Source organism: Myotis brandtii, unplaced genomic scaffold, assembly GCF_000412655.1.
Source record: "Myotis brandtii unplaced genomic scaffold, ASM41265v1 scaffold103, whole genome shotgun sequence".
Taxonomy (NCBI): Eukaryota; Metazoa; Chordata; class Mammalia; order Chiroptera; family Vespertilionidae; genus Myotis; species Myotis brandtii.
Genome location: NW_005353460.1, coordinates 4,982,670 through 5,010,289, shown reverse-complemented (window position 1 = coordinate 5,010,289; position 27,620 = coordinate 4,982,670). Strand labels below are relative to the sequence as shown.

General features: G+C 46.7%; 2 protein-coding genes across 2 annotated transcripts in view; both read left to right on the top strand.

The window, feature by feature from the left end:
- The window catches only part of ANK1 (ankyrin 1, erythrocytic), a 624,245-nt gene that overhangs the window by 173,250 nt on the left and 423,375 nt on the right, over positions 1–27,620 (top strand). The gene's annotated exons all lie outside the window — the stretch shown is intronic.
- On the top strand, positions 1,025–24,693 carry PLAT (plasminogen activator, tissue). Its single transcript, XM_005856460.2, has 14 exons — positions 1,025–1,171; positions 13,707–13,802; positions 14,641–14,683; positions 15,396–15,533; positions 15,927–16,037; positions 16,388–16,562; positions 17,038–17,129; positions 18,839–19,013; positions 19,545–19,630; positions 20,686–20,881; positions 20,972–21,108; positions 21,332–21,472; positions 22,346–22,512; positions 23,803–24,693. Exons 2-14 carry the CDS (start codon positions 13,728–13,730, stop codon positions 23,959–23,961), a joined length of 1,695 nt encoding a protein of 564 aa, XP_005856522.1. The 5' UTR covers positions 1,025–1,171; positions 13,707–13,727; the 3' UTR covers positions 23,962–24,693.

Here is a 27,620-nt window from a genome sequence, read left to right as displayed (position 1 = left end):
TCCTGGCATCCTCTCTCTTACTCCTCGCTCACAATGCCTGGTCTCAGCTAGACATCAACCAATAACAACACATGCCACTTACTGTGATCTTAGGCACATTGTGTCTAATTCACACGTGACCTGCAGATGCGAAAGCTCAGCGTAACTGAAAAACTCGCCGGAGCTCACGTCCCTCATGACTGGTAGAGCTGATTCAAGCCTAAGCCTTGCCCCACACTGCACTGCTTTTATCAGTCATCTGTTAACAAGTCAAACAGGTTATCTGTTTCCAGGAGCATTTACATTAAAGAGCCAATTCCAGCACACTGAGCCGCTTCCATCAGTTTAAGGGATGGATGGATGGCAGTGATAGAATTTCAGCTCAGCACCTCCCCCCACCCCCCCCACACACACCTGAATTCCACTCAGGGAATGCTGCAGCTGAGATGACCTCAGTGATCACTGATTCACTTTACAGAGAAGTGAAATGATTTTCCTCATAATCACAGAACTGGGAGTGGCAGGGCAGGTGCCTGATGAAGCAGATTCTAGGCTGGGGCACTTTCCACTGCAGGTGCCTGCCCTTAAATGCCCCCACCGCTACCCCAAACGCTCCAACCCTGGCATTTCCTCCGCCCAGAGGGCAGCTGGTCCACCTGGCCAGTCCTTCCAACCTCTTGTGTCCAGAGGGGCGGAGTTACAGCTGGAGATTCCAGAAGAACCCCTCGGCCTCCTCAGTGTGTATTTCTTTAGAATTGTGAAGACCTCTTTTTGTGATAAAGGCATAGAGCCTGCGGATCCTGAGAATCCCTTTTACGTCATTGAGACTAGGATTCTAAAAAATAAAGATGACTCTTAGGGTCCTGTCCAACTCCCAAATTGTTGTATTCGATGACATCAGGACTGTGAATAATCAGGCTGGCCCGGAGCCAGGATGGGCTACGCAGCTTCCATCCTGAACTTCCTCCCCCTCTTTATGAAAACAGGCCCGCCCTGTTTGGCTCCCTCATGGCCCTGTCCACTGGGCATCCTCCTGCTGCAGAGAAGCCCGCCCACCCGGGGCCACCGACCCCACCCCCTGCCTTGAAATTTAAAGGAGGCTGGAGCTGTGCAGAGATTGGCGCTGAGGTCCTGCTAGAGTCCGGGCCGACAAGAAAGCCTTTCCAGGAGGCAAGCAAGGCAAGGAGTGGAGGTAGGTTGAATTCTGTGCCTCGCTGTCCAGCGGCTCCTCTTCTCTCTCCTAAAAGTCTTTCTGGCAAACTAAGCCAATTCAAGGAATGCCTGAGTCAGGGACTGACTTTGTGCTCCAGACAAAAAGAGGATTAGCTAGCGACTGCACCCAAAGGAGATTTCTAATTGAATCTGCATTTAATTGGGGTAGGCTGAAGTGTTTGGGGCAGGGAAAGAGAGAGAAGAGGAGGGGTTATTTCTTGGGTAAGAAATCTCCGCTTGCAGAGTAAAGGGGAACGTGAAAAGAATTAACACAAATGCTCTGAATAGACAACAGGAGCACCTCATGACTAACAGGCAAGAACTGTAAAGTCAGCTGCCAGCGGGCCACTTGGGGTGGGGGCGGGGATGTCTGGCTAGGCAGCCTCCCTCAAGGAGCCCACGGGGGAACTGAGGCTGGGGAGGCGCGGAGAGTGGCATTTCCAGAGCACGATTAGGTGGGAAGTGCTGGGAAAGAGGAGGAGGGGGCTTCAGAGAAAGGCCTCTGAGCTCCCCCTTCTGCCGCCATCCCCACTGGACCAGGAAAGCTCCGTTTTCTGGCTTTTTGCCCAGCGTGCAAATGTGAGGTCCTCTTTAAGGAGTTTTCAATTACAGAGAAAAAAATCACAGCAACGTCCTTTATTCCTAAAGCACTCTGCAGGAAGCATATCCAGTCTCTAGATTTGCACTGTTATTATCTTTATTTTCTTAACCTCACAGGGCAGGAGGGAGGGGAGGAGGGAGGCAGAGAGGAAAACATGCTGAGCTCCCAGGTAACTAATGACGATCTCAAGTGCAAAGCAGCGTGGTAAGGACCAAGCTGGAATAGTGACGGCAGCCTCCTGCAGCCGATTGATGACAGAAAAACATTACATGTGTGTGCCTATTTACAAGCCCATGAAGAAATTCTGCAAATACAGCTGCTAAGTGGAGTTCCCTCAAAAGGACTTCCGAGCAATTTTAGTCTGGAGGCAGGAAGACCCAGGCTGGGATCTGGACACTATCTTGTCCAGAATCAATAGATGACGATCAGAGTGAGCGGCTGGGTGAGAGCTTCCTGTGAGAGCAGAGTCAGACTCCAGGCACCGGCGGGGATGCGGTAAAGATTGAAATAGAAAGAGCTCCATCCCATCCATCCATTTACTAGTATTTTACCTAAAATGTCTGAGACACCAGCCTCCAATCTCTGGGTCTAGGTGCCCAAATGGCTCTGTCTCTGTCCAGACTCCCCAAGATCATCTCAGAAGACGTTGTGAAACCTCGGGTCAGATTCTCCCACTGTCTGTGCTATTCTCAGTTGCTTCCTCACAGTCTGGGATATGGGATGTAGGGAGTAGCTGAGGAACTGCAACGATGCAGTTATGAGTTTGTGCGCATTGACGCAGGACTCTAGGACTTTTATTTCCTTGGGGCCTCACATGCTGATGAGCAGAGCTGATGGTCAGTACATTTCAAACTATCATAACAGACAGTGCGGCCTTAGCTTTGGTGGTGTGACGTAAAGGGACCAGGGCCATCTAAGGCTTTTGTAAATGAGGGATGGGAACCCCAGAGGAACTGGAGAAACTTACTGTCCAGATGAGGCCTGTTACTGACCTGCAACAGGAGTGTTCCTGGTCATGGGATTTATAGCAGCCCGAGGGGTCACTAGGTGAGGATCATCCTGTGGAAGGAACAGTGCTAGTTTCAGGGCTGGAGATTATTTTCGGTCAGACGGCTCCAGTGGCAACATGGTTCAAAGCAATGATAGTGGGCTTAGCGCCAAACTTCAAATTCCATCTACTACGCTGAGATCCCGAGTATCTAGTGGCAAGGAAAAATCTGGGTGCTGATTGTCTGGCATTGTGCATCTGCAGCCTCAGAATGAAATGTCCATTCCTGTGATTTTTCAGCTCCATCCTGGGAAGATGGCTAGTATGAACAATGAGTGAGCAGAATACTCTGCGTATGTACTCCTTCTTTGGGACATTGCTTTGCATGGAGAAAAATTCTGTTCATAGTTTCAGATTGTAAACCTCATCCTCATCAACCAGCTCACAAAACCATGTGATGGGTGTCAAATCAAATCAGATTAAAAAAGTGAGAATGATTTAGACTCAGAGGTAGAGCTAGAAAGAATCTTAGAGATCATCCTCCCTAGTCCAGCCACATGGTTTTGGCTTAGTTGTCTACCTACATGTAAGGACAACGTGTTTTCTTAGTGATATTTTGTATATTTTATGTACACTCTCCTGCTGGGAAATAGACTTCTGTAGAAGAGGGTAGGAAAACAGATAAACCTCTTCATCACCTGAAAATTAAGACTTATGACAGAAGGCAACATGAACCAGGTACTGGGCACACAGTAGGCATTTCATAAATATTTTTTGAAGGGCTAACTCAGGCGAGTTCTGGTACTGATCATGATTACCCAGGAAATGCTAACCAGCTGTATGCATAGAACTAATACAATTGAGTCTCCTTAGCAGCTGACAGCACTATTCATGCCAAAGGCCATGACCCAGAAAGTAACTCTTGGCCAACAGGCCCAGCTGAGGTGTGCAGGATGACTATGTGATGCTCCTGACCTGTACACCAGTGGCTTGGAGAGGGCTGTTTGGGGATATACTCTGTCAAGAAACACCCTGCTTTATTGCCTGGCTCACTCCTTCTTGTGTTCAATCAACAGCTTATATAGTATCCATTCCAGAAAGCTTACCCTGACCAACCCCTGACCCCCTGCCTCAACAAAAGTGAGCTAGACCCCCTCCTCCATAGTCCAGTAGGAGCCCTTCTTCTTCTGCATATCTACCTTCCATCCTCCCAACCCCCCTGCATATCACAGCACAGATCACACTCTTACTATGATTGTCTAGTTGTTACTTGTCTGTCCCCTTCCTAAACTGTGAGTTTTTGAGGACAGAATATATGTGTCTTTATACCATGAGCCTGTGCCTAGTGCAGGGGTGGGCAAACTTTTTGACTCGAGGGCCACAATGGGTTCTTAAACTGGACCGGAGGGCCGGAACAAAAGCATGGATGGAGTGTTTGTGTGAACTAATATAAATTCAAAGTAAACATCATTACATAAAAGGGTACGGTCTTTTTTTTTTTTTAGTTTTATTCATTTCAAACGGGCTGGATCCGGCCCGCGGGCCGTAGTTTGCCCACGGCTGGCCTAGTGCATGGTTGGTGCTCAATAAACGTTTGATGGTGAATACAGAGAGTGAGCAAGTCATCAGAGAGTGAGTAAGTCATCGCCTACGAATTCAAGAAAGGAAGAAATTGGATTTGAGATCGAGATGGGTGGGATGGGGGTCTGATAGACACAGGGTGATGGTACCCAAGGAGGTTCTCAAGCCCCTTTGTTAGGCATCTTTGCATGAGCAGTTTGACATCAGCTGAGTTTCTTGAAGGTAGGGGACAGGGGACTGGTTGGTGAAGCTAAACCCAGTGACCTACTATGAATAATCTAAAAGAGAACTTCTCCGCTGGCTGTTCACATTTTGTCATGTTCACAAAAAAGAGAAACTTGTTTAGTTTTGCTCGTTGTGGCAAGAGCCAGTGCCTGCCACCTGGGCTACAGAGAGAAAAAGAAGGCTTTTCTGTATTTTTTTTGTTTTTCTGGGAAGCTCCGGTTTCCTCATGTTTCGCATGTAACGCCTCTGGTGGTCAAACATTCGTGTGTTCTGCATCAGATGGGCCTTATCAATAGCCAGAGTCTAGCCTTCCAGTTGTCTTAACCGCTAATTCCGGCTTCTCTCAACAATCACTCAGGCATGTGTGGTGTAAATAGGCCTGGGAAAGGCAAATAAAAACACAGATTAAAGACAGGATAAAAAGCACCACCCCACATGCAGGAAATAATGGCTCCTGTTGATACTGATCTGTACACATAGATGAAGGGCTTGATTCTCTCCATTGTAAAGCATCTGGCTGCAAGTCATCACAAGATGTGCAAACGATCTAGGAAACAGTACTTAGGATTAACACAGGAACACGATGAGGACCCCATAGAGCTTGGTGTCCCTTCTACCTTGGCAGCTTCTAGTTACTGTTCCAGAGAGAAGCTGTAAACTTAGGTGCTCCCACTTCTGAAGGACAGTAAGCAGTTAACCCTACTGTGCAACAGCCATTAGTAGGGGCTTTACCTGCTGCTTCTCTATTGCCGTAACAATGGGGCAAGGTGGGCATGACTAGCCCCGTAGGAAAACCAGGAAGCTCCACACAGCCTGTAAGGGGTCAGCGGAGTTTGAAGTTAAGACTCTAGAGCAGCGGTTCTCAACCTGTGGGTCGAGACCCCTTTGGGGGTTGAACGACCCTTTCACAGGGGTCGCCTAAGACCATCAGAAAACACATATATAATCACATATTGTTTTGTGATTAATCACTATGCTTTAATTATGTTCAATTTGTAACAATGAAATTGGGGGTCACCACAACATGAGGAACTGTATTAAAGGGTCGTGGCATTAGGAAGGTTGAGAACCACTACCCTAGAGGCTGTGCTTCTCACATGAGGACATGCTGCTCCTCTCAAACAGCAACTTTGTCCACATGAAAAATGTGACAATCCAGCCTCCGGATACAGTGGGAGTAGTGGAGAGAGTGTTGGGTTTTGGATATTAGATCTGGGTATCCTGCGTTTGAGTCTCGACACCACCTCTAACAAGGTGTGTCACCTAAGGGCCAAGCCCCTTATTCCTTATGTTTTGTTTGTTTTTTAAAAATATATTTTTTTATTGATTTCAGAGATGAAGGGAGATGGAGAGAGAGAGAGAAACATCAATGATGAGAGAGAATCATTGATCAGCTGCCTCCTGCACACCCCCTACTGGGTATCGAGCCCACAACCCGGGCATGTGCCCTGATCTGGAATTGAACCTGGGACTCTTCAGTCTGCAGGCTGGATTCTCTATCCACTGAGCCAAACCAGCTAGGACCCTTATTCCTTTTTGAAGCTCAGTTCTCTCATCCATAGAAACAAAATAATCTTGCCTTAAATCAGGGGTAGGGAACGTCTAGCCCACAGGTCTTATAAGGCCTGTGAAATCATTTGGTCTGGCCCTGCTAAGGCATTAGGGGTGAATTAATTAAATGGTTGACCAAATATAGCAAGCTAATTTTTAAAAATACATTTTTATTCATTTCAGAGCAGCAGGGAGAGGAAGAGAGCGATAGAAACACCAATAATAAGAGAGAATCATTGATTGGCTACCTCCTGCATGCCCCACACTGGGGATAGAGCCTGCAACCTGGACATGTGCCCTGACCGGGAATCAAACCGTGACCTCCTGGTTCACAGGTTGACACTCAATCACTGAGCCATGCTGGCTGGGCTAGCAGGCTAATTTTTAAGTTAATAATTTTGTATGACCCTCGAATGATGTTATGAATATCCAAATGGCCCTTGGCAGAAAAATGGTTGCCCACCCCTGCCTTAAATAATTCAATGGGCCCTGACCAGTTTGGCTCAGTGGATAGAGCGTCGGCCTGTGGACTCAAGAGTCCCAGGTTCGATTCCAGTCAAGGGCATGTACCTAGGTTGCGGGCACATCCCCAGTAGGGGGTGTGCAGGAGGCAACTGATCGATGTTTCTCTCTCATCAATGTTTCTAACTCTCTATCCCTCTCCCTTCCTCTCTGTAAAAAATCAATAACATATATAAAAAAATAATTCAATGGATGTAAAAGGGTTTTCTAAACTATCTGGCAAGTAGTAGGTACTCAAATACATGATGAGCAAGTGGCATTAATCCAGACATTTCTCAAAAATATACTCCAACATCACTTCATGTGAGGCCAGTAAAATGCGGACGAATTTCGGTAATGATACAATGAAAGCTTCTGATCACTTTGCTTGGTTCATGTGTGTTGAAATCTGGAGGTTATCTGAAGAAATATCAAATTATTACGCATTTAATTACCATGCAGTGATGTTTGCTTTAGGGAGTGGAAGGAACAGGAGGAACTGCCCTCATTGCTTAACAGGAGGCTCTTTTAGATTAACATTAGATTGCGCGCTTTGTTTAGATCCAGACTTTGGGGTTAACATTTTATTGCACTGACTAATTGAATTTGCTTTTGCCAGCTGAACTTTGTTGTTGTTTCTGCAAGGATCCAAGTTCATTAGGAAAGGGTTTTGTTTTTGTTTTTGTTTGTGTGTGCACGTGCACGTGCACGTGTGTGTGTGTGTGTGTGTGTGTGTGTGTGTGTGTGTGTGTGTGTTTATGGTAGGAGAAGGCAGATGGACTTCTATTTTCCTAGACCCACGAACGACACTCCCTTGGTTCCCCCAAATCACTAGAATTACCTGGCAGAGGGTGGGATGTTGAGGAGATGACAATGCTCAGTATAGCTTTTTGTGAGTAGCCAAGTTAATAGCACCTGACTTAGACTCAGTTCCTTATGCCTCTATTTTCAAGATGCTTTGGAGAGAATTCTACCCTGGTGATTGAATGGCGATGCGGCAGGATTCTGTTCTATTGACTCGTTGGAATGATGGAATTAAATAATAGACAGACTCTTCCTCTCTTATCTCCCAGTTACAAAGAGGTCTGTTTAAAAAGAGAGAAAATAAGTTTTGGCACATAGAAAATTACCTTTTCTTATATTTTTTTATTGATTTTTTTACAGAGAGGAAGGGAGAGGGATAGAGAGTTAGAAACATCGATGAGAGAGAAACATCGATCAGCTGCCTCCTGCACACCCCCTATTGGGGATGTGCCCACAACCAACGTACATGCCCTTGACCAGAATTGAACCTGGGACCCTTCAGTCTGCAGGCCAATGCTCTATCCACTGAGCCAAACCGGTTAGGGCAGAAAATGACCTTTTTTAAAGGTTAAGAATTGCTTCCATGATGGCAGTTTTTGAAACTGATTTCTATTCTGAGAGCATGGTCTCTATAAAATGCAGGACCTGTATAAATGGGACCAGAGCTACCAGGCTAGTGGCTCCTGTCCCAGCCTCTGACTCTGGCTCAGACAATAGTGAGCTTTTGTGGGAGCTCACCCCCTTCTCCGAGTCCTGGTTCCTCCTCCCATCTCACCTCACCTCTTGTCCTTACTCTGGTGGCATGCCTTTGCTGTTCCAAGAAGTCTGACCATTTCTTTTCTAATTTGTTGGCATCCATTCTGGGCCATGGTGGTTAGAGGGAGAGGGGGGTGGAGGGAGGGTGTTTTTGGTTTTATAGCCATGAGTCATTCTAGGGTATTTGGGACTCTTACAGGCTGACTTTCTCTTACTCAGACTTCCAGAGAGAAACACAATAATAACTCCAAAATTTCCTTTACCAAAGATTCAGATTGCAAACCTTGCACACGGCATTAAATTCGATCAGAGTATCTATTTGCTTTTGTCTTTCCCTTGCAATTTCCATCTCTCTCTACCTAGCTTGTGTGTCTGCCTTTTCCTCGTGGGCAAAAATGGAAACTAAATCCTTCAGTTCTATAACAAGTGGGACAATGGCATTGTTTGTACCTAGAATTAGAGAACTTGACCGAGTGAGTGACTGCATTTGTACAGTTCCTTTACTGCAAATCACTTTATAGCAGGTGGTTGAGTGTTTAAATAAAAGTACTTACACCCATTTATAAGTGTTTTACAGTTTGCACAGCATGTGTACATTCATTCTGTCATTTGTTCTCACAACAGAAACCATACAATGTTAGCCCTGGAGGAAACCTTGAGAGTCCAGCCCACTGCGTTTTGCATTCCTGGGAATAGATCCTATGTCTCAAAATATAGATGCTTTGGAAGAACAGCACGTTGATTTTTATTCAGTCATTTTAACTTTACGTGAATGAGCATGTCAGCTCCTTTATGGAGAGCAGATTTCTCTGGGGGAAGATGAAGAAGGTAGGAGGAGGATGGAGGGAAAGAGTAAAGCAAAGCGGGTATAAAGGCACCGAGGACAACACTTCCTCTGCTGTCCCCCAGGTCCTTCCTCTAGCTGTCTTGCTGCCACTTCAATGACTTCACCCAGTCCAGACTCAAACAATTATGAGCTCAGTGTTCATTTCCGCAGGGGTAGCATGGGGGAATGCTGATGGATGAGCACCACCCATCCATCAGCATTCCCCCATGTTTCCCCTGCGGAAATGAACAGAGTTTCTGGTTGGTGTGATCATTGATTCCTCAGACAGAATGGCACACATCCTGGGCTTGAGGACAGTAACCAGACCACTGTTCCCGCCGTTCCCTAGAACAGGCATCATTCACACTTGTTCAGAGGGACCAGTGACCGGCAGGCAGGACCCAGTAGGGCTTCCGGGCGGCAAGGTCAGAGGTGCTGTGGAAGCAGATGAATTGTGGCTGCACATGCAGCATGTGAGCTGTGTCCTGCACAAGGGTGCCTGTCCTTGCATCCTTGAAATCTGGGCCATGCTTTATTTGCTGAGTCATGTGCCCTGTTCTTTCTATTTGCACGGAGTCCTTGTCAACTTGCCAAGCCCGAGTCTGCTGAGCTTCATCCACCAGAGAGGGTGCCTTCTACAAATCGGCAAAAAAATCAACTTTGTGTGCCAGGTTGAGCCTGCCAAGGTTGGAGCCTTGGGGCCTTGGGAATGGCAGGCTTTATGGCCATCCCATCACTCCTCTCATACAGTGATTCTTTTTTTAAATAGATTTTTATTGATTTTAGAGAGGGAGAGGGAGAGAGAGATAGAAACATCGATGGTGGGAGAGAATCATTGATTGGCTGCTTCCTGCACGCCCCACACTGGGGATCGAGCCTGCCACCTGGGCATGTGCCCTAACCAGGAATCAACCGTGACCTCCTGGTTCACAGGTCGACACTCAACCACTGAGCCACGCCTGCCGGGCTCATACAATGATCCTTTCAGTGATTCAGAGAGTCCAGTCTAACAAAAGTGAGAACTCTCATGGTTTTTCTTTTTTCTTTCTTCTTTCTTTCTTTCTTTCTTTCTTTCTTTCTTTCTTTCTTTCTTTCTTTCTTTCCCTTTCTTCCATCCTCCCTCCCTCCCTTCCTCCCTCCTTCCCTCCCTCCCTTCCTTCCCCTTGCTTCCTTGCCTTTTTAGTTCTTTGATTCTAGGAAACCATCAAATATAGCAAAAGGAAGAGAACACATTTTTAAAAATCTTTTTTCAGTTATAAAGTGAGCCTCAGAAGGACTTCTTACACTTACTCCTCAAATCTCACTTCCCACCCTGGCCTCGCCATGAGCATCTGGTACTTCTCCCTCTGGTGGGAACCTGGGGTCCACCGAGGTGTGCTGGCATGGGTCCCAGGGGTCCTGGGTCTGAGTCCACGTCTATGGTACTCACTTTCTTCTTTGTCCAGGCACGGCCCAGACCTCTACACCCACTTCTTTTACAAAGGCAAAGCAAGACACGTTTCCCTCCCCTTTCTCATTCTCCTTTGTCTTTAGACCGTGCTGCTTGTCTGCTGGCGGGTGACTCATTTCTTTGTCATTCTCTTACCCCTTCAGCCTGTCCAGCTGCTCTCATTGCCTCTGCACAGTGAGGATGGAGCTATCCCGTTTTGTGTGTGTGTGTGAGACTCATTTGCACTGGATCAGCTCAAGGCTCAGCAAGGCCAAAAGAGGCAGAGGAGGACAAGGACTGATAGAAGACAGACAGTCTCTAACTCTCCCAGGAGCAGAAGACAAAAATATGCTCCTCTCCCCCTTATGCTGATTCTATAGTTACGAAAGGGTTTGACATGGTGCAGCTGTCGGAGTCTTTGCACCCAGCCCTAAGCCAGGCTACTCCTTCCCGGGTTAGTCTCCCTTCCCCCATTTGTCCAGGGAATGCAAAAATGTTAATACTTCACTTCCCACTTTGCCATTTCCAACATCTGGACTTGTGTTCCATTTAGGAGGATGGTGAGTTCTTGAAATAAAACAGTAACTCGGCAGGCATCCAGAGAAAAGACTACACCAATCCCCTGGATTTGGGTGAATGAGAATACTGAAAAGACTGGTTGGTTTGGCATGCAAGTTAAGTTCCTTGTTCAGCTGGTGGCTCATTCATTCATTCATTCATTATTTCATTCAGAATTTCTTCATGTTCCGAGAGTTTAGAGGTCTCCTTATCCTCAAGGCTTGGCTAAGACAATAAAGGATGGGACCATCTACAAATATGTGAAAATAATTAAGGTCGGGAAGAAAGGGGGGAATACATTTAAGAAGATCTGTTTTTAAAGGTCATAAGTAATGAGATACCATTAAGAAAGGAAATTTAAGAGGAAGTTGGGGAAATTGTGAGAAGGGGGAAAATTAAGGACAGCTGAGAAAGAAAGTCTGGAGCAGTTCCCTGTGTTCAGAAGGCTTTCTGTGGGCTCCTATGTTAGATGGCCTACTTCTTTCTCCTGAAACCAGTGAATAGTAGTGCGCTTCCTCCTCTAAGAAAGGGGATGAGATACCATTAAGAAAGGAAATTTAAGAGGAAGTTGGGGAAATTGTGAGAAGGGGGAAAATTAAGGACAGCTGAGAAAGAAAGTCTGGAGCAGTTCCCTGTGTTCAGAAGGCTTTCTGTGGGCTCCTATGTTAGATGGCCTACTTCTTTCTCCTGAAACCAGTGAATAGTAGTGCGCTTCCTCCTCTAAGAAAGGGGCCCCCAAAGGGCCCCCCCCCCCCCCCCCCCCCACCTGAGAGGGGGGCCTTGGGCATGCCAAATTGGAACAAAGGCCCAGATCCTGAGCTTCTTTCTGTTCCTTTCACAATGGGCAAGGGGAGGTGGGGGAGGGGTGTGCTGGTTGGGAAGACTCCCTCTGAGCCCATGGCCTGGGTTTCCTGCCGAGTTCACTGTTGACCTGGCCCTCCTGCCCTCTCCCCAGTTCCCCCAGCTCTGGTTTCACTCTCCTGCCTGTCACCAGCATCCTAGGAAGAATCATTGGGGCATAAAGAGTCTCCCATCACCCCTCTCACCCTTTATTTTGTGAAAGGAGCCTGGGGCCATGTGAAGGGAATGACACTTCCAAAAGGGGAAGTTCTATGCAAATAAACAAAGAAGGAGCCAGAGCCAGAGCCAGAGCCAGGCCAGGAGGAAAGTCCTGTGAGCCTCTAAGGCAGCGGTTCTCAACCTGTGGGTCGCGACCCCTTTGGGGGTCGAACCACCCTTTCACAGGGGTCGCCTAAGACCATCGGAAAACACATATATAATTACATATTGTTTTTGTGATTAATCACTATGCTTTAATTATGTTCAATTTGTAACAATGAAAATACATCCTGCATATCAGATATTTACATTACGATTCATAACAGTAGCAACAAAAACAATTTTATGGTTGGGGGTCACCACAACATGAGGAACTGTATTAAAGGGGCGCGGCATTAGGAAGGTTGAGAACCACTGCTCTAAAGGCACAGGGCACTGAAGATCCTTGGGATAGTGGGGAGGGGTGGGACCAAAAGTTGTTGTGACTGGAGGGAAATGAGTCAAGGAAAGAAATTCCCTAATTTAATCCTTAAGGATGAAGGAGCCGGTGGGCCTGCCAGACCACAAAATAACATCCCGACCAAGTAACCTACTTTAAGCTGCTGAGAGCAAGAGCATGGAGAGGCACATGAAAGCCGGGAATTTGGGGTCCAGGAAGATCTGAGCTTCATGACTAAAACCAGATGCCTCTGCTCCTTTCTACAAATCTGTCAGGCCTGTCTGTAAAGAAAGAGACCAACATCCCAATGGAGCGGTGGGGAGGGGGAGGCCTGGCCCAGAGGAGCCTTCTCTTTGTTGGACAAAGAGGCATGGAAGTCATGAGTGGAAGAGCTGAGGCAGTCTGAGGTAGGCGGGCTCTGTGATGTGCCAGCAATAAACCCCTATGGTTTCCTCAAAAAGTCAGGGAGAGGACGTTACTGTGGCTCTGTCTAGTCAACCCCAGGGCAGGAATTCACTTCAAGGGAAACCACGCCAGCTCACCGCGGTCCTGGGCTGCCAAGAAGTGCCAGAGATGGTCTCACCCTTCAGCCCACAGAAATCTCTGGACAAAATCCTCTTCCAGCAATCCGTGTCCATCCATGGATGAATGGATAAGCAAACTGCGGTCTATGTAGACAAATATTATTCAGCCTAAAAAGGAAGGAATTTCTGACACATGCTTTGACATGGATGAACCTTGAGAACATTATGCCAAGTGAAATAAGCCAAGCACCAAAGGACAAATATTGTATGATTCTACTTATATAGGTACCCAGTGCAGTCAAAGTCATAGAATGGTGGTTGCTAGGGGAATGGGGAGTTATTGTTTAAATGGGTTCAGAGTTTGTTTGGAAAGATGAAGGTCTGCAAACAGACGGCTGTGATGACTGCACAACAGTGTGAATGTGCTTACTGCCATCAAACTGCACTAAAAAATGGTTAAGACGGTAGGTTTGGTGTCTTGTGTATTTTACCACTATATGTAAAACACACACACACACACACACACACACCTTCCAGACACTTGTCAGGGCGTTTCCTGCGGAGGAAACTGATCCTGGGGCGCCCGGCCATGGTGAAGTTGCAGGTTCTTGACCTTTGTTGGACTCCTTGACCTCTCACATCACATGATTAAGCTTTACCCCCATTCTTCCAGAATCTAAGGGACACTGAAGAAATGATGACTACAATGAAGAGAGAGCTGCTGTGTGTACTGCTGCTTTGTGGAGCAGTCTTCACTCTGCCCAGGCAGGTGGGTGTGCAGTTCACGTCTGTGTGCCTCTTTCCTTAGGGCTGTGGTCCCTCCAGGGGCTCCTCAGTGGAGAGGCAAAGGGCCAGAGGGCCAGAGGAGCTGCCAATACACGGCAGCAGACCCTAGGCACTTATTGTGACTTGAGGGAACAGTTTTTAATTCTACTCCACTACCTCCGAACACCTTCTTTGGAGCTTTTTTTTTTTAAATGTGTTAGAATTAATCCATAAAATACTTTCAAAACAATGCAGGTGCTGCAAGCCATAGAAGCAGGCAGGCTGCCCTCCTGCTGCTTACTGTTTCATTGGGGTGGAAATGTACAATACGCATGCTCTCTGAAAATGTCCAGCAGCAAAGGACGTCATAGAAGGCCAACTGAGCAATACCTGAGCAGCAGGCCTGTACAAGAGAGTCAGAGATGGCTACATAAAGAGATGGGGACTACAGCTCCACTGCTCAATATGGTAGCCACTAACTTCTTGTGACTATTTAAATCTAAACTTAAATAAAATATAAGGTTCAGTTCAGTCACGCTAGCCATATTTCAAGCGCTCAGTTGCCACATGGATTTGTGGCTCTATATTGGACAGCACAGGTATTAAACATTTCCATCATTCAGAAAGTTCTTTTGGACAGCGCTAGTCTAGAAGGGGAGGAAGAATTAGACAAGAAGGCAGGAAATGGACTTTCTCCTTGGGGCCAGGTAACCCGAGGGGGGATCTCTGGGCAGGTGGCATCTGATTGGCAGGTGGATGGGTGGTCTTCTGGATTGGTTTACCTTTATTCTTAAGACACCCAGCATGTACTGATCCTTTCTCCACCCCTGGTTTCTTCGTAGGAAATCCACAGGCGATTCAGAAGAGGAGCCAGGTCATACAGAGGTGAGATGAAGCTGAGGTGGAAAGGGGTTGATGAAGGTAGGACACAAGGTTAGGGCTCAGGGGGATTCAGGCTCTGTCAGGGGATCTATCTTCTATCCCCCACCTTATTACTTGACTATGTGTGAAGGTGAAATGGTACAGGGCAATTCTGCAAAGATGCCTGTGTGGTTCCCCCCATCACTCACTCACATGCACCCAGGTAGCTGAGGCAAGCGAGCCAGGATCTGAGAAGACAGGGTGTGTCCTCAAGGAGCCAGGCTGTCAGTCAGGGGGGAGCCTGCGACTCAATGGCCCTGAGTCCTTCAAAAATACTAATGGAAGTAGCACGTTTTCTACACAGATCAAAACACCAATTTTCTTTGTTTGGGGCCAGAAATGCATCATTTCAGTGTGGTAATACTCCTGTGAATCAAAAACTCTGGTAGGCAATTATATACATGTGTATAGTTTTGATGAATTAAAATGAAAAAAATAGAGTATTACCTAATACATGTATTTTAATAGATGAGGGTTCATCAGAGAAAAAAAAAACAATAAAAGGAGTCTTTGGAGAAAAAATATTAGGTACTTGTTGTCTTCCAGTGGAGAGCAAGAAAGGAATAAAGGATGGATTATCTAGAGAGAGAGGTAGGAATGTTCTCAGTAAGACTGGAGGTGGACCCTCAGTTTTGGTGAGTTGTGCCCTAAGAGGCCAGCCTGTCTTTCGTTACAGTGACCTGCAGAGATGAAAAAACCCAGATGACATATCGGCAGCATGAGTCGTGGCTGCGCCCCATGCTCAGAAGCAACCGCGTAGAATACTGCTGGTGCAACAGCGGCCGGTCGCAGTGCCACTCTGTGCCCGTCAGAAGTACGTAGGGACTTCAAGCCCAGGCTTCGAGCGTCAGCATCCAGGCTCATGGCCCAAACCCTGTCTTGATTGGGCCCCGAAATGTTCAAATCTCTAAACAGAGATTCTGGGCATGATCCGCCTTCGGCAAATGTGAAGGCACTGAGCAAAAGGGAGCAAAGCTCTGTGACCTCGGGCGAATGCCTTCACTTGCCAAGCTTCAGATTCTTTTTCTGTAACACGGGGGGCACGATAGTACGTACCTCGTGTTTTGCTGTGAGAATGAAACGAGTTAATGTTGTAAATTGCTTAGAATAGTGCCTGACATGTAGACAGCACCCTTAATATTTTAAGTCATGTTGTTCTCGGAGGTACTTTGCAAGTAATTCGGGGTTTCTTGTTTCTGCCTGACAGGTTGCACGGAACCGAGATGCTTCAATGGGGGGACGTGTCGGCAGGCTCTCTATTTCTCAGATTTTGTCTGTCAGTGCCCTGAAGGATTTAGTGGGAAACTCTGTGAAATAGGTGAGTAGTGGGTGGGTGGGTGTGAGAGAGGGACTGAAATCCCAATTGCCAAATCTACCCGGAAAGGAACTCTACCCTGGTGACAGAGGCAAGGCGGGGAGAGGGGACAGGAAGGGTCATCCAAGGGTCGGTTAGAAAACCACAGTGCCGGGCCCACTTTGGAGTCTGGCTCTGCCACCAGTCAGCTGGGTGAGCCTAGACACCCACTCCGCCCCTGTGCTCCAGGAGTGTCCGCAGCCAGCCTGCCTCACTGGTTTGGGGTGATGGCAGCCGCCGATGTGAGACCCCTTTGAGAAACTCAATGAAAGGGGGTTCGTGTGTGAGATGTTGTGTTTCCTGCTTTCCCTCAGATGCCAGTGCTACCTGCTACAAGGACCTAGGTGTCACCTACAGGGGCACGTGGAGCACCGCGGAGAGCGGGGCCGAGTGTATCAACTGGAACAGCAGCCTTCTGGCCCGGAAGACCTACAACGGACGGAGGCCAGATGCCAGCAAGCTGGGTCTCGGGAATCACAATTACTGCAGGTGAGAGGGCTGTCTTCCCTACGGAGTAGTTTTTCTCTGGTGAGAAGCTGCTCCATTGGGGATATATATATATATTGAGACAGAATTTTTTTCCAACTTTTGCTCTAAAGGCCCTCAAGTCATTAGATGAAGCCCATCCACGTTATCAAAAATAATCTTCTTAAAGCCAACTGATTGTAGATATTAAACACAGCTACAAAATCCCTTCCCATCAACACCAGCCACATTAACACAAAAAACTCACTGTCACAGTCCACCCCTTATCAACTTGGCACACGCACACATCTCCTTAAACCACACTTAATCTCCAAATGAAGACAATAACTAAGTCATAGTCCCACCTGACATGATACAGCTATCCTGTGCACAACCAAAAGCCCATTAACTCTTTCCCCAGAAGAGGATGCAAAGTCCTTGGGCTGAGAGGGAAGTTCTGCTTTTAATGCCCCCTGGCTTTCTCTGGCTGATTTTTCAGAAACCCAGACAAAGACTCAAAACCTTGGTGCTATGTCTTCAAGGCAGGGAAGTACGTCCCGGAGTTCTGCAGCACACCCGTCTGCTCCCAGGGTAAGTGCGGCCATCCCACCTTCCCTGTGGGGTCCTGGGGAAGAGAGTCTAGGAGGACAGGTTGACGGTCCTTCTGCAACCGGAGACGAAGGAGCAGGCTGCGAGTTCACCGTTTGGGCTGCAGAGGGAAGAAAGTCATGAGACTTGGATCCTCACCCAAGCTTGGCCTCTAGCTCTTGTTGACCTTGAGCTAATTTCTTAACACCTCTGACCCTCAGTTTCCTCATCTACAGAGAAGGTGGGGCTGCATCAGTGGTTGCCAGTCCTTTTGAGAATGAATGGGGATTCTCCCTTTTTTGATTGCTGGGCCTATTTCTCAATCTCTCTCTCTCTCCATATATATATATATATATATACTTCCACAAAATTTCCCAAATTTAAAAAATACTAAGTTACAAAAGGTAATATGAATTCAGCGGTGCTTTCACAAATAATTGTTACTTATCACAATAGCATGAAAAACACGTTTTGAAGTTCTAAATATACGATACAAAATAACGTGCATTCAGTCTCCAACGAATGCTGACACACTTGTGAATTTGAGGACTCTTTACAGCAGTGGTTCTCAACCTTCCTAATGCCGTGACCCTTTAGTACAGTTTCTCATGTTGTGGTGACCCCCCCAACCATAAAATAATTTTCGTTGCTACTTCATAACTGTAATTTTGCTACTGTTATGAATCGTAATGTAAATATCTGATATGCAGGATGGCCTTAGGCGACCCCTGTGAAAGGGTCGTTCGACCCCCAAAGGGGTCGCGACCCACAGGTTGAGAACCGCTGCTTTACAGTAATGCTAAAGCATTTGCCCCATCTCCCAGGATCTGGTCTAAATTGGGACTCCCTGGTCTAGATGACCTGAGAGAGCCCTTCCAGTTATACTATTTATTATGTTGGTATATTTTGTGAGTTTCAAATGGGGAGAAAAGAGGGTCAAGTGGGATAAGTAGGTGAAAATAGGCAGCACTCTCTTTCCTTCCCAAGCCCAGCAAATCCTCCAGAGCACGTGCAGGCAAAATCTGAGAAACCAGGGCCTGCTGACATGTCCCTCTATTGAAGTACCTTAGTTCACTGTCAAATATAAACAAGGAAACCCATAATTGCTTTCAAAGCAGCTCCAGAAATAATCACCACTAATTAAACTCAGCACCCTTTCCTGCTGGACCTGAATATACCCTCAGAAGCTCTTTCAACACAGCAATCTAGGAAGCCATCTTCAGTTGATCAAAGTTGGCACACCAGCAGAAAGCCGTTTGCCATCTCTGTGTGAAAGGGCTTGAAGAAGCCCTGGAGGGTGTGGCTCAGTTAGTAGGAGCATTGTCCCGAAAGGTCATGGGTTCAATTCCTGGTCAGGACACATACCTAGGTGGCAGGTTCGATCCCCATCCCCAGTCAGGGTACATGTGGGAGGTAACAGATGTTCTCTGTCACATCAATGTTTCTCTCTCTCTCTCTCTCTCTCTCTCTCTCTCTCTGCCTTCCCCGCTCTCTAAAAATCAATGAAAATATCCTTGGGAGAGGATGAAAGAAAAGGGCTTGAAGAAAAGAAAAAGGGGAGGTGGGATGCTATCACACCCTTCTCACTGGCAGGCTGGCTGCCTTCGATTCTCCAGGCCAGCGGCTACATTGCAGGCCCTGTTGCAAACTCCAACTTGCCCGTTTTAGCAGTTAATTGGTTTTGTTTCAGTCTGAGATTTCTTCTGTTTCAGAAAAAAATGGGAACTGCTACTTTGGAAAAGGACTAGCATACCGTGGTACGCACAGCCTCACCGTGTCTGGTGCTTCCTGTCTCCCGTGGAACGCCATGGTCCTGATAGGCAAGATTAACACAGCGTGGAAGACCAACGCCCAGGCACTGGGCCTGGGCAAACACAATTACTGCCGGTATGTAGCACAACGTCCGAGGGGCTCAGGTCTGTGCAAAGGACAAGATTGGGGCTGTGGGATGGGAAAAGAGTTGATGCCCAAAGTTACATGAAAGACCCAGTGAGTGGGAAGAAACCATGGCTATTATCTAGTCCAACCTTCATTTGCTAGAATAACACCTATTATGAAAAGCAAAGTCCACCGGTTTTTCAACCCAAATCCCAAGTTCAAGGTCCTTTCCCATCGCCATTTAGTCCTCAGCTGGTCCGCTCACACATGGCACTGTTATTCCACCGAACTGAAAGAGTTTCTTCACAGCACAGCCCCCAGTCCCTCCCAACGACCCAGGGAGATGAGCATGTCATGTCGCTGACGTGAAAGTGGTTTTCCTATGATGGGGTCTGTGACAGCGCCGAGTCCAGAACTCAGGATCCTCCTTCCCAGCTCAGTGTTTTTGCCATTGGTTCACGGAGCCCCCTTCCCCTCTTCCATGGCTTGAGATGTGATTGAAAAGGTGATCTAAAACCTTAAACTCCCTTTATCATCTAGGAATCCAGACGGGGATGCCAAGCCTTGGTGCCACGTGCTGAAGGACCGCAAGCTGACGTGGGAGTACTGTGACATCCCCCAGTGCTGTAAGGGCGGCCCTTGGCCACCTCCCTTTGCCCAGCCCCACTGCCCTGGCCCTCTTGACCGTTTCCCCTGCCCTTTCCTGTGTCTTCACAGCTGTCTGGTTCAGACTGTGAGGCTGTCAGATTTTCAGGAAGGTCAGGCCTTGCTGGGGAGGGAGCTTCCATGACTAAAGCAAGGGTGGGGGTTAACACTCTTGGGTAGATATCCGCTTCCCATGCCCAGGAAATTGTCTGAGAATAGATTATTATTACTCAGTTCCTGTGCACACAGATTAGCTACAATGTTCCTCAAGAAACATAGAGTCTAACTGGGCAGGTAAGACACCAATGATCAGTTAATTCACAAGCAAGGTTGTGTGGAGTGAGTCCCCCATTGTCTGAGAATAGATTATTATTACTCAGTTCCTGTGAACACAGATTAGCTACAATGTTCCTCAAGAAACAGAGTCTAACTGGGCAGGTAAGACACAAATGATGAGTTAACTCATTAGCAAGGTTGTGTGGAGTGAGTCCCCAGTGAGTGGTGTCAGTAAGCTTTCTTGGAACCTTGTGGGCTTGGGGGTCTTAAATCGGCTTCGTGCAGATGTAGGATTTTACCTGGGCCTTGAAGGTTGGGTAAGGCTGAGTAGATGGGAAAGATATGGGGCAAACATTCCCTAGGAGGAAGTTGCAATGCTTCGTTATTTCTTAAACCAGGAAGTGGCTGCAGAAAGAAAACTAGAGGCAACGAAGCATAGCAGAAAGATCCCCAGTTATGGGTTTTAACAGATCTGGGTTCTAATCCAGATGCCATTGTGACCTTGGGCTAAAATTTTTCAGCCTCTGGAGTTCAGTGTTGTGAGGGTCACAGATGGTGTATGTACAGTGTTGGCATGTACCATGTACTCAACAAATGAAAGCTGTGGTTTTTATCACCAGGGGGACTTATACTCCTCTGTGCCGACCTGTAGAGCCAGTAGAAACTCAGGGGTCCCAAGGGAAGAAATCAAGATGGGTGCTCAGGACTTCACCTCAGGACCACAGACCTCATCCCCCTTCTCTGTCCTCTTCTCACCCAGCCACCTGTGGCCTGAGACAGTACAAGCAGCCTCAGTTTCGCATTAAAGGAGGACTCTTCTCGGACATCACCTCCCACCCGTGGCAGGCTGCCATCTTTGTCCAGAACAGGAGGTCGCCCGGAGAGAGGTTCCTGTGCGGGGGAATCCTGATCAGCTCCTGCTGGGTCCTGTCCGCTGCCCACTGCTTCCAGGAGAGGTAGGGACTCAGAGGCCCAGCAGCTTTTCCTGCTCTCCTTAGGGGAGACCTCCCAACAGGAAGAATGTCCTAAGGCTGTTTCTCCGTTAGGTTTCCTCCCCACCACCTTAAGGTGGTCTTGGGCAGAACATACCGGCTGGAACCTGGAGTGGAAGAGCAGAAATTTGAAGTCAAAAAATACATCGCTCATAAGGAATTCGATGAAGACACTTACAACAATGACATTGGTAAGATGTCATTATTCTCCCTGCTCCAGTTCAGAACTCCAGACCGCCACACACACACACACACACACACACACACACACACACACACACGTGCACACAGGTGCACTCGCACCCCTCCTTCCAAACCCTCGCCCTCTCCCTCACCTTCCTCCCCCAAAATCAGACACCTTCCTTCCCCAAAATCAGAAGCAGCTCTGCACACAGGGTTTTCTCTCCCTCCCAGCACTGCTGCAGCTGAAATCGGATTCGCTCCAGTGCGCCCAGGAGACTGGCTCTGTCCGCACCGTCTGTCTCCCGGAAGCCGACCTGAAGCTGCCCGACTGGACGGAGTGTGAGCTTTCTGGCTACGGCAAGCACGAGGCGTGTAAGTGGAAGGAAGTCACGGCCCATCCTGCCTGTCTGCAGGACAGCAGGGGCTGCAGTCATTGACCAGACAGAGGAGAAAGTGGTCACGAGAGTGGTTCGCGCCCCGGGCAGGCACTGATGCTGTGTCAGTGTGGGCAAGTCCCCTGAGGTGAAGTCCTGAGCACCCATCGTGGGCCTTCCCTACCTCACAGGGTCACTGAATAGGTCCAAATAGTACCAGTGCTTTGAAGAGCTTCAGATTTCAAGAAGGTTCTCACAAGAGTGCACACAGTAATTAAGGGTATGGATCTTGGACTACAGCCCATAGACCTGAGCTCAAATCCTCACTCTGCTCCTCGCTAGCAGTGTGACTCTTGCTTGGATCCATATGTTACAGCGCTCCAAGCCTCAGTTTCCTCGTTGGTGAGATGGGGACAGAACTAGCTACCTCCTTGGTTACGATGATCAAATGAGAAATTAGGTTAAACCAGTGGTTCTCACCTGGGGTGATGTTGTCCCCCAGGAGGCATTTGGCAATGTCCGATGGCATTTTTGATAATTACAATTCAGGATGGAGGTGTATCCTGGCATTTAGTGGGGAGGAGCCAGGGATGCTGCCAAACATCTCCATGCACAGGACAGCCCCTCACAAAAATGATCTTCAGGTCTATATGGCCATAGTGCTGCTATTGGGAAACCCTGGATAAAACTCTATAAAATCGTTGTTTTTATAGGGCAAAACAGTAACATATTGGCCGTGTCCCAGGACTCAACCTAATATGTGTAAAATCTTGATGCATCTTAGCAATTATTAGAAGAGTTGGCTTTCTCCTTCCAAAAGATTGACAACTTTCCCTAAAATCATAAGATGCTTTCCCTCCTCTCTTTTCAGCTTCTCCTTTCTACTCTGAGCGGCTAAAGGAAGGGCATGTCAGGCTGTATCCCTCCGACCGCTGCACGTCTCAGTATTTATCTAACAAAACCGTCACGAGCAACATGCTGTGTGCTGGAGACACGCGCAGTGGAGGGAACCAAGCAAACCTGCACGATGCCTGCCAGGTAAACATGAGCGCCTCTCCATACTCCGAGCCCACCCCAGGGTAAAAGTGTCCCTTGGCCATCAGGTTCTTAACCATGGAACATCCTCCAGCCAGCAGGGAGTGATTTCATCTCAGTGAGGCGCTGGGGATTCTGCATGAGGGCCTCTGAGAGTGAAGCAACCGGAGAAAGATCAAAGTTACCCAAACATAAGAAATCTGAGCTATAGGAAATTTCCCCGGCGTCTGCACAGGAAACTCCACCTAGTACAGGATTTCCTGTAAACCCCAAGCAATTAATTGGCCATTGGAGTGATGGATAAAGCAAAACAAATTAAGAAATGCTTGACGTACGTAGGTGCTGGAGGATCGTAGTCTGCTTTGTAGCGGGGGAAGGAAGAACGGCAACTCACTGGGAAGTAGGATAGAGATGATTTGTGAGAAACGAGGTTTAAAAACTCACTCAGTCCAATAACCTGGGAAAGGAAACCATGTCAGGCTCTCTGTGTTGGCATCCTTATTGGGGTCAGTACTTCTGTTTTATGATAACAAGACACTGGCCCATGGGACACAGACCAGCCTGTGTATTAGGACCCAAATAGAGCCAAGGATCTGTTATTGATGAGACATGTTCATGCCTGCAGTGTGTCAGGCTGACCACTGAGAAGAGGGGTGCGAGGGGTGCCAAGAGAAGGAAGGCCAGGCTCTTGCCTGGGAGACTTGGTGGACTCTTTGTGAACCCCTTGTTCCTTGACAGCCTTTGGTCTCTTTTTGAAGAGTTTCTTCAGAACTCTTCATTGTACCACCTCGCTCAACACTCACATAAAGGTTGTCTGCAAAGTGAAACCATGATTATTTGCAAGCTTCAAGTTCAAAACCAAAAATCATTTTGATTCAGCAAGACAACAGCAGCAAACAGTTACCAAGAGTTTTATTGAATCTCATACATTGTTCTCAAGAGCTTTTCAAGCTTTCTTCCAATCAATTCCCAGAACAATCTCATCAAGTAGGTAGTATTATCTCTCTTATACTGATAAGAGAGGTACTTCAGACTCACAGTTAGCCCAAGGCCACACAACTGGGTGGAGTTAAAACCAGGGCTGAGGCCTGAAATGTCTGAGCAATTATCTCAGAAATTTACTTTACAATATAGATACAGTCTAATCCTCTTAGAGGATCAAGATCATGGAGATAAAAGTTTTCCTCTGTGAACTAAGTACTATGAAGAGTACAATCGTAACACCACAAATATTAACCCTAACTCCCACCTAAAGCAGTTTTTGCAAACAACTAACCTATTCTCCTTTTGCAGGGTGACTCAGGAGGGCCCTTGGTGTGTATGAAGGACAACCACATGACTTTGGTTGGCATCATCAGTTGGGGTCTTGGCTGTGGGCAGAAAGATGTCCCAGGTGTATACACCAAGGTTACTAATTACCTAAACTGGATTCAAGACAACATGCGCCCATAACCAAGAACACCCAGTTCCCTGGCATCATGGCAGACCTCACCTTCCTCCACTTCGGAAGACACACCAAGATGGCGCTTCTTCACACGGATTTCTCCTTGAGCCATCACACCATACCAGTGGGGGGAGAACCAGTAGAAGAGGGGAGAGGATATATTTTCATAGGTACTTCCCTCTTTGGAAGTTTTCCGGGATTAAGGTCTGATATCAGAATGTATTCTGTGAGATGGAAAGACAGATAAATGCCAACCCCTCCCAGAACACTACCATCCAGGGCAAATAGGTAGAACAAAAGCCTAACCACCTAATCTATCCATGCGAACAGCTTTGGAAGTGGGACCACAGAGAAAAAGGCATGTCTCTGTAATAAAAAAACAGCTAGATCCTTCAGGAAAGAAGTATTGCATTAGAAACAGAATGTCTATCTATAGTCACAAGGAAGCCGAGCAGAGGCCTGGGCCTCCTAAGGCCAGATCATGTTCTTCAAACCATCCTTTAAATCAAGTATTTGGCTACCCCCTTTCTCCACTCTATAGCTCTTGGAGGAAATTCCTTTTGTGTACAGTGTAAATGTTTTTTTTCTTTATACTAGAAGGATTGTACCATTTTAATAACTGATCATCCAGGCGATAGCATATTTATGTCAGTTCATCGTAGTGTTTACTTTTTGTTGCCACAATTTTGTATTATACTGTACTAAAATAAAATAATAAATTCAAATTTATTTTTCACATATTTTCCCGGAGTGGAATAGTTGTTGTATATACAGTATCACACAGATGATTTGTTCATGTTCACTTTTTAAAATCATGTGCAATGTTTTCTTTCATTCATTCAACAAATACAGAATACTTGCTGTATACAAGGCAATGTGCTAGGGGCTGTCGATAGTAAAAAGGGGACAAATAAACTATTTAGAGAAATAACAAGGTAGAACAGAGATGGACCACAAAACGGCAGAAAGAAACTTTTCCTGGAATTCAGTTGCAGGAGGGATTGGGGAATCTTAAAGAAAAAAATAGAATTAGGTAGGGCTTTCAAAAATTGGGCAAGATTTGGACTGGTAGAAGGGTGTGGGAAAGGCATTCTGAGCCAAGGAATATCAGTGCATGAAGTAGTAAAGATCTAGCAAAAAGGCAGTGGGAGCATGGGGAGGAATTGAGTTCAACAGTTGGAAGTGAAGTTCATAAAGAATGTAGGTTGGGATTTAGATTATGGGGACTTTGAATGCCAAAGTGAGCCTGGACTTAATTTTGTAGGCAACAGGGAGCCACTGAGGCCTTAGCTCAAGGGAAGTGATGAACTAAGCATGCCTCAGGAATATTAAGTAAGTGTGGTTGGGGAGACAGCAGACGCGGGAGGTAAGGAGGCTCCCTGGACAGCAATCACAGAACTAGAAAGGAGCAATGAAGGAATAAGAAGAACCTAAGCATGACCTGCTAACTAACATGCGGCCTCCCAACTGTTGGCTCAGACTAGATTACAGTGATGGGAACCTATGACACCCGTGTCACAGGTGACACGCAAACTCATTTTTTTGGTTGATTTTTCTTTGTTAAATGGCATTTAAATATATAAAATAAATATCAAAAATAGAAGTCTTTGTTTTACTATGGTTGCAAATATCAAAAAATTTCTATACAGTATGTGACACGGCACCAGAGTTAAGTTAGGTTTTTTCAAAATGCTGACACGCCGAGCTCAAAAGGTTCGCCATCGCTGGACTAGAAGCTAATATTTGGGCCAGTTCCCCCCCATTCTACTTGGCTTTCCTGTTCATCAGAAAGAATTAATTCCCAGACCAGTCCACACAGGTTATGCTTACGGAATGCTGCTTTCTGCTTCTCTTAGACTCCTTATATAACCCCTACACCTGGCTGCTGCCCAGCAGGCATTACTGATGCCCCAGATCCAAGAATAAATCTGCTGATGCAATGCTTCCTGCTGCGTATATGCTGACAGTTTCTTGGAGGCAAAAAAGGTGGTTGTAGTTGTCTCTCACGATGTTGTAAGATTGCTCAGTTTGGGGTTCTCAGAAGAAAAGTAGTTTTAACTCATGGAAGAAAGATACTCTGTAAGGCGCAAGAGCTGGATTCAGGGCTGGGGGTGGGGAGTGGGGAGTGCGGGGTGCAGAATCCAACTTCCCTGAAATGCTGAAGTCCCTGGATCAGTTAAGTAATTGCAGGCCACAGACACTTTCGTCACAGATTTCTTGACTTCGGACTGCTCGCTTACAAGTTTCCCTGTGCAAGTGGCAGATTTTATTTTAGATAAATGTCTTTCAGCCATCTCAGAAAAACATGGCTAGAGGACACCAATAAACAAGACTCCCAGTGCTGAATCTCCCGCAGGAATTCGGCTGGTTTCACCCCCTGCCCCTTGCATGAGCAGCTTTTCCTCAGATGGTGGAGTTAATGAAGTGAACTGAAGCAGTCAGGCCTCCTGGGATGGAAATGTAGTTAAAAGGCCCTGGCGTTCCTCTGACTGAGGTCCTGGAAACCGCAGGCTGGAGGAAGACAATTGCTCAGAGAAGGCCACTGACTGAGCTCCATGGCAGAATTTTACTAAAATACACTCAAAGAGCAACACATCATTAGCCAGTGTGGGTTAGGAAATTTGGGATAAAATGTGTGGAACTTGTCAGGGGAAGGAAATGAGCATAACGGGAAATTAAATCGTATATTCCCCCTCACTATCCCCAGCCAGATAATAAAACAAATAGATGCCAATAGACCAGAAGAACAAGAAAGATTCTCAGGTAATTGTGCAATTAGCCTTAATGGGTGAAGACTAGAGGAAATCAGGTGATTGAAACTGTTTTTCTCCTCGAGCCTCAATCTTAAATATGGTTATCAAAAAGTGTCATAAACTTTGGTTCCATGTTTAACTTCGAAAGCCAAAGATTCACACAATCCCCAGTACTTGGGATCTTGGGGACAGTTTAAGAGTTTCATATTCAATTCACCTTTTAAAATTCAAATAAAAATTTCATCTCATTGCTGGCCCGGAGTCACCACCTACTGGCCAGATAGGGAAGTGCATGTATAAAATGTACCTGGTCACACTCCAATGCAAGGAAAAGAGCCAGGCCAAGGGCAAAGATATTAACAATGACTAAGATAGCTAGATCGGAATAGTAATAGATATTAAACACTTGTGGTAAGTCAACAGAAATGTCTTAAAATTTCTTCATGGCCATGAGGGATTTACAGAACGAAACTAACATATCTTTATTGATTTCAGAGAGGAAGGGAGAGGGAGAGATAGAAACATCAATGATGAATGATGAGAGAGAATCATTGATGGCTGCCTCCTGCACGTCCCCTACTGGGGATCAAGCCCGCAACCCAGCCATGTGCTTTTGACCAGAATCGAACCCGGGACCCTTCAGTCCGCAAGCTGATGCTCTATCCACTGAGCCAAACCAGCTAGGGCTACAGAACGAAATTAATACAGATATGGGATAGTCACCAGTGTCTACTTTACCAAAACTCCTAATGTCTTCTCTTCCAAGAAATCTCTACTACAGTTAAGATTTCTGGGAACCTTGAAGCCCTGTTTCATGTCTGAGTTAATCAGCAAACATGATCAAGAAGATGGGGAGAGAACTAGAGCAGACATCAGCAGCCTTAATGGTTTTGTCTCTTACACACGGGGGTTGG